At 36.5% G+C, this 7,799-nt stretch overlaps 1 protein-coding gene across 2 annotated transcripts in view; it reads left to right on the top strand.

Moving 5' to 3' along the window:
• The window catches only part of LOC117167909 (mitogen-activated protein kinase kinase kinase 10), a 189,614-nt gene that overhangs the window by 59,674 nt on the left and 122,141 nt on the right, over positions 1-7,799 (top strand). For both annotated transcript variants that reach the window (XM_033353151.1, XM_033353152.1), the window contains exon 2: positions 652-883. In XM_033353151.1, coding sequence (XP_033209042.1) covers positions 652-883 — 232 coding nt within the window. The remainder of the gene's footprint in view (positions 1-651; positions 884-7,799) is intronic.

Here is a 7,799-nt window from a genome sequence, read left to right on the forward strand (position 1 = left end):
TTTCCAAAAGACAGATGATACGTCTATGGGATGTAGAATCGAAAGCTTTCCGATAATCAATCCAGGCCATCGATAGGTCACGCTGGTAGAATGCTGCATCTTCGACCTCCTGTGCTTTGGGCGGGTAGTCGACAGTAACTGCAGGGTCTTGGAAGAGTCGAGATGGGTCAGAGAGAAACTGTTGATTTTCTCTGACCCATCCCTCCCTCCGCTCTAGACTTCTCTTAGCGTCAGGTAGTATCCGTATTTCTCAACAATATGCTGCCTGATGGTCAGCAGCTTTGACTTGTTAAGTGTGTGATAATGGGTCCGGAGTTCGCGCGCGAACTTTCGAACCTTGGCGGTAAAATTCCTGCCAGATATGATGTAGTCAATCACACATTGAATGCGGGACGCGTACTGTCTTGCCCAGTCTATCTTTATGGCAGGTTGATGCATTCGTCTTTTGGTCTTATGATCAAAATATGGGGTTTTTTACTAATATAGGACTAAATGCGAAGAGTTATAGTAATATCTAGTTCCAGCATAACAATTTTCCATGTCTTTTGACATGGACTCGACTAGAGACAGATTATCGAGAGTGCACTGTAAATATTATTTGATAAAAGATAAAAATTAAGTTATAATAATCAAGTTTTATTTGCTTTGAAGCCAATCTCACACATACGGACGCACATCGAGCACCATGTCTGACTGCAGCGTATCTGATACTCACAGTGGGGGTACAGCAAGAACTATTTCTCAACAAACTAGTTCTTCCCATGGCACTCATTCCTCATCTCAGTCTCGCCAGGAAAACAGCACGATTCTATTTAGTGCCCAGTTCGATTACATCGCACAAGGGGATGACGAGTTGTCATTGCAAAGAGGAGAAACGGTTAAGGTAAATTCAATTTTATCTTATTTAACAGTTAGCAATCTTACTTTAAGGAGGTTTGAGGAGGAAACTAAACATCCAATTTATTTTGAAGCAATATGAAATATGTGTTCTGTCAAAATTTAAAAACCTGCAACGGGATTAGTTTACGAGAAATGTTGTTGTAGAAAAAAGTCTGTTAGTATGTGTCTTAGGTAGAATGCTTCGCATTATCACACATTTTTCTTTTTTGCTACCCAAAAATCCAACTCGGAAAGTAAAAAAAATTAAGTAGTGACGCTTTGAATCGTCCTTTTCGATTGGGTAGTTTCTAAGATAGAGCCACCTGCATATACAAGGAAGTTACTTTGAAGAATAAATGTTGAAAATAACATTAGCAGAAACAATGATGATTTTAAATGACAATACCTTTCAAAAAACTTAGCTTTATATATTTTTTTTACGATTTTAATATTCTGTTTAGACAAACGTATTATTTTTTTGCTGAAACGGTTAAGAAAAAGTTAAGTTTATGCTAATTTTTATATCAGAGGAATGTCGGTAAGTAGGATTCCAGTCAATCTAAACCCATGATAATTTTTCGATTTTTTAAAATAAGCGGGAAAAACGAGCCCGAAAAGCATTCACCGTGGACCGGGTTTGAATAAGCAACTTTCAGAGTTAGATACACTATTGACTAAAGTTGCCACGCTTAACATTTGTTAAGCCACTTGAATTGCAAACATCTTAGGATTAAGAGTTGGCCAATCTCAAAGAACTCTGTGATAAATGTACACAAATTTTTTTTCCGTGGATTTGGCTTAAACTTGATAACTGTGTATTACCTATCATTTTTGACGTTTGTTAAAAAATTTGTTTTTAAATTTTGTTTGTTAGGATTGATGTTTCTTAAAATTTGTAACAGTAATAAAATCATTTTAAAATTAAGGAGCAGAACTTGCCCTCTACTCCATTTTAACCTTTGGTATTGAGGTATTGAGTATTGCGTTTTTCTTTCGAACGATGTCAGGCCTTGAGTGTGCAATGGAAACCGTTGTCAAAAAAATGTAGTTCCAGAAAATTCGGCATTTCTCGTTTTGGACCATTGATTTATCTCCCTCGGAGAGAGTCAGTTCAACAAAGCTGGTTACATAGCTCCTGCGACAAGGGCTGATTTTTTACAGTTCTCTAAAAGTTTCCATACATTTTCTTGTCAAGGATCTGTTGGGGGAATTTTTCAATCCCTGTTTTTTTTTACTCTGGCTCTTAGAATCGAGGCTTCGGAATCGAGGATCCAAGCCACCTACTCCACGGCTTTCTAAAAGAATGCTCCTTTGCCAATCATCTCGGGTTTCCTGAAAATGTTTAGGAGAGGGTCTCGTCCATGTGAGATGGTGTAAGCTATACATAGGATAATTCGATTATAATATCAGGAGATTTATAAGCCTGCGTCCGCCTTTTGACGGCGTGGGATTCGAATTCCCGGATCAATCGCTTGATATGCATCACTACTGGTAGTGCTGGTCGTGAATTCGGCTGGGAGGAAACTTCTCACACGCCGTGACGGCCAACTTTGTGTGGCCTGGTGTCGAGTAGCGTGCCGGGGAGAGGGAAAGAGCGGAACGAAGAAAGCCAGAAGTCGAAAGAGAGAGCGTTTAGCGCAAGTAAGGAGGAGCATCTCTTAAAGAGGAAAAGACAGTCAAGCGAGTCGGAGAAAAACGTGGTAGGAAGTTCGTTTAGAAAAGTGTAAGAATGCGTAGCCCCCCCCCCCTTCCCCCACTCTACAAATGGATGGAAAGGAGAAAGAGGCTCTCGGGAGATGAGAAATGGAAAAAGGAGTTAGAAAATCTGTAGTTCAGACGCTAACACCATTTCCGTCGGATAAACGAGTTCTATTTGATTTTTATTTATTTTTATGTAAAATAATCTCCAAAATCCAAAAATGTGTAGCAGAACTCTGACAAATGTGCCGTTCTCAAGATATTCGCAATTAATTTTTTTTTATGAACGTTACATTAAACTTTTAAAATTTGAAATTTTTTCCCTCCCCCTGTTAGAAAAGCTCATGAGAAACAATAGTTGTTTTAGAATTTTTCGCTCTGACGCATATTTATTGCACAAACTCAATTAACGTGTAGAATAAGTGACAATAAATGTTGTTTTCAATAACTAAAAAAGTATTTTATGTATGGAAAAAAGTAACACTCTTTTGAAAGTCTCAACGGAAATACGCATTTTTATAATGAAAACTGTTTCTCTAAAGTTAATAATTTGCAAAATAAGGGAGCTTCTGTTATAAGTCAATTTATTGCGTTAAAACAAAAAATAACATTTTTCATTGAGTGAATTAGTGTTAGAGAAATAATTCGTTCAAGAAATTATACTTACCTTTTCGAGGAATATAAGTATATCTGAAATGCTCAATAAATTGTTTAAATTGTTTAAGTTGGGATCATTGTGTAATTTTCTCACTTTGAATTGATGTAACTCTTTCTGAAAAAATGAAGGTGTCAAAATTGGGGTACTTATTCTATAAAGTTGTACTAAAATGATGGTGTGGCCTAAAATTGCGAGATTTAAATACATGGCCCGGTACAATTATTTAAATTTTGAGTGACTAGCTCCGCTTCTGCGTGTAATAGAAAGACGGGAAAATTTTTACACATTTCGGAAATTACGACAATTTGAGTCTTGTTTATTCATTATGTGTCCCCTAAGGGTTTACATGATTTCCATTCCTTACAATCTTTCCTTTACACATTTTTTATAAAATCTTATCCTTACTATTTAGAATTATTTACAACTTTTCGCATAAAATCTTATATCTAGGTCCTTATTTCTATTTCCTGAGATAGCGCAATTTAGGACGTCTTAGCGAACGAGTATGCGAGTAAACGAAAGCGAGAGTGTAAGTGAGAGAATGAGAGAGAGAATGAGGACGCAAATGCATCTGAGTCTACTTATGCTAATATATAGCGATTACTTACAATATTTACGCTTCTAATCTGAACGTCTTCCGTTTTCGTTCTCTTTCATTTTTTTGCACGTCCAATTTGCCATTTTTTCACATGCATTCTTTCATTCTTTCTCATTCGCTTCTCTAGCACTCTCCAACTCCTTCATCCATTCTTATCCTAATCCATGCTTCTCTAGAATCTTAACCACAATTTATTGCCAGCTTCCTTTATCTTCCATTCCTCCCCTACATCCTTTACATACATGCTCCCATGTTTCCTTCTCCCATTCACATATTCTACACTTTCTGTTCTTTTCTTGTTCCTAATACATTCCCTGCCTTAACTCGTTTCTCAATATAAATCTTGCTATTATAGTCCACCATCTATCTCGTCATCCCTTTTCTAAATACTTTTGTTTTTTGATTCCTCAGTCATCCTCCATCTTACTATTAATTGTCTTTTCCTCTCCTTTGTTTCCAATTCTACGTAGTTATCTCCAGTCCCGTCTTCTATCTCTCTAGTTTCTTCTCTCACCCTATATCCTTGCGTCCTTAAGTCTACCCCTAGTGGCCACCTTATATACCTTTCTTATAAACACTCAATATCTTTCCTTTCTTTCCATTCCCAAATCTCTGCTCCATAACCTAATAACGGCTATACCAGCGTATCAAATAACCACATTCTCCTTTAAAAAATTTTTTTTACCTTCTTTTTCCTATTCCCCATATCAGTTTCATTTTCCCTGATGCTTTTTTTTATCCTTTCTCTTATATGAGCTCCATGATCTCCATTTGTTTGCAAGGTATATTCCAAGGATTTAAACTCTTTTAGTTCTTCCAACATTATTTCATTCCATTTGCCCTCCATTCTTTCTGTTTTCCCCTTCCTTTTCTAAACCTTATTATCTTTGTCTTTTCTACATTTAAATTCAGCTTTTTCCCATATAAGTATTTCTCTAATCCTGTAATTAAGCCCGGAGTCCCTTCTTCATCCTCTTCCATCGACACTGCAGTGCCTTGTCATATTATTAGGCCAAAGCTAAAAACTTACAATCTGCAAATTATTTTTGTTATTTATTGTAAGTTTTTTAATTTACTTGTGTTTTCAAACTCCTACTTCGCTAGATTCTTCAGATCGACAGACGACCTAGCATGCTTTTAGCTGAAGAGTCACAGTTATCGCCTGACGGTAAATTCTTCATATATGAATCCCATCGAGAACTTTTGGGACTAAATGAATCAGAAGTCAGTAAGCACGCTCCTACAACCAAGAAAGCGTTAATTTAGATACTCAATCATACTTGGGAAAATTGCCCAGAAATAAAGAAAAAAATTACAAACTGTAAAAATAGTATGTCTCTTTGCATTGAACATGTATTAACTGATAAAGGCTGCTATACGAAATACTGATTATTAGGCCAAAGCTAAAAAATTATTTTTTCATGAATTTACTTACGATATACATTGATATTGAGCAATTTTGTTGTAAAATCTGCTAGAATTATATTACTTACAAGTAAGCTTAAGCAAGCTACAAGTATTCATAATATGTGTATCGTCTGCGTATGCCAGTATACTATATATAACTTTTTCGTCCCTATCCTAATTCCTCCCCAACCTTTTCTCCTCATTTCTTCTTCCAAGTGTGATATTAATGCATTAAATAAAAGTGGGCTCAGAGGTCACCCTATAATTTTTAAACTCCTCTCCTTTGGCCTTCTTCACTATTTTTATCACTAATCTTTGATTATTCCTAACACCTTGACTCCTTACTCTTTTTCTTCTATCTCTCTATTTACTACATTCCATACCTCTTCTTCCGCCCTAACCTTCTCCGCCTCTGCCTCAAACCTTTTATTCTCGTCCTCTTTCTTTTGATTACGCAACTCAGTATACTCTTGCTTTTTTCCACTATATTATTCCCCATTATTTTTTTCTTTATTCCACTTTCTTCATTCTTTTCTAACCTCCTTCTGTTTCTCTTTACATTCCTCATTCCATCCACTTCTATTCCCCCCTATACTAAATTCACCTTAGTTTGTGCACTATAATCCCCTTTTTATTTCTTCTATCATTTTTGCCATCTCCTCTTCCACATTTCCCTCTCCCATTTTGATATTTTCGTTCTTATCTCTAAAATGTTCTTTTCCTTTACTTGACCAATCCCCTTTTCCTACACTTTTTACCTTTGCTCCCTTCTTATTGAAACTGGTATTATTGCCCCTACTATCTTCCACTTCTCTCCTCCCATCTTTACCTTTTCTACCATTAATTCTTCTTTTTGTTCTTTCCCCTGTTTTTTATCTTTCCCTGTTATACATTCGTTCCTTACTCCCACCACCATTCCTTCCATTGCTCTGCCCTTTCTATTCTTCCTCTTTGCATTTTAAGCATGCCACTGGAAACCTCTTGTTAACCTTCCCGTTACTTTTTTCCATTCCTTTTCATCTAGCCACGTCTCCATCCTTACTACTACATCCCACTGTGTCAAATTTCTGATAAATTCCGTATACTTTATCTCCAATTCTGCTATATTCCAGTAACATATCCTCCATTCTTCACTACATTCATTTCTCGTCTGTTTTTGCTTCTTACTGTTTTTTATTTTTCCTATCTCCTGTTCCTTTCTCTCCTAGTTCCGCGAAACCTCAGTTCTTAATGTCTCTTCCCTTTCGTCGTCCTAATCCTACCATACTCCGTCTATCTGTATTCTCCCATACTTAACAAATGTTCTTGTTTCCTTTTTTTGTTCCGCTTTCACTATTTTCCTTAACGTCTACCGCATCTTCCCTTCTATCCATGACAAATCATCCTCTATTCTCTCCGAAGATCCATGTAACACCCTATTCTTTGTGATCACTCCCCACTTATGTTCCCATTTCTTTAGTTTCACTAGTACCGCCCCCCCCCGTCTCCGCTCTTTCCTTTCTACACTTCTCACTTCCTCTATTTCTACCTTATCAATTCCTTTTAGTACTTCTTGGACTTTTTCGTTCAGCTTCTTTCCCTCTAATCTTATACCCTTTATCACTATGTTTCTTTTTCTTTCTTCCCTCTCTTTCTTTTACATTCTTTGTGCTTCCTGACTTTTTTCCATTTATTTTTTTTTACTAAATAGCCATCTCTCATCTTATTTCTTTCTTTATTTCCTCTCCTTTTCTCCTGCTATTGTCGCGTTCTGTTAACCAGCTTGCCTTTCTCCGTCTCTACGCAACCTATTTACTGCCAACCTGATCAAGTCAGTCATCCCACCCTGTCGCAAATCTCAAACCAACCTAACCTCAACTTCCACACTAATCTTTCTCAGTTCTCAAAAATATCTTCATCCCCTTTTCAATCCATTACCCATTGCTAGTACCTTACACTTTCATGTCGGAAACGGAAGTCTACCACGAATTGAGTCATATTTAAATTTGTTTCTTTTATTCGTTGAAGAGTAATTACTATCAATTATTTTTAAAAGTACGACAAAAGACCTGAACCTGATACTCAAGTGCGTAGATACGATGAAAAAGTTAGGGCAGAGTTTAGTTGTATACCATAACCCTTGCACAGTGGCTATGCCTTTAAATCTCCAGGGTACCTGTCATGTGCGCGCTGGCCGCCCGCTCTCAATTTGACTGTGTCACATACAGGCCTATTGTCAATCTCTTCAAGAAATTATATTTTAATAACTCTCCAACAAACAAAGGAACAAAAATTTAAACGTCAGGACTAAATTCGTAGTAATTTTCGAATTTTTACAGATTTTTCCCGTCTTTGTATTACACGCAGAAGCGGAGAACGTCGCTCAAAATTTAAACAATTGTACAGGTGCCTATATTTAAATTTTGTAATTTTAGGCCATATCATCATTTTAGTACAACTTTAAAGAATAATTACACTAATCTTTACACCTTTATGTCCTTTTGAGAAACAGTTACATCAATTCAAAGTGAGCAAATTAAAAAACGATCCCAATCCCCATAAATTTAAACAATTTGCTGA

Source organism: Belonocnema kinseyi, chromosome 2 (assembly GCF_010883055.1).
Source record: "Belonocnema kinseyi isolate 2016_QV_RU_SX_M_011 chromosome 2, B_treatae_v1, whole genome shotgun sequence".
Classification (NCBI taxonomy): Eukaryota; Metazoa; Arthropoda; class Insecta; order Hymenoptera; family Cynipidae; genus Belonocnema; species Belonocnema kinseyi.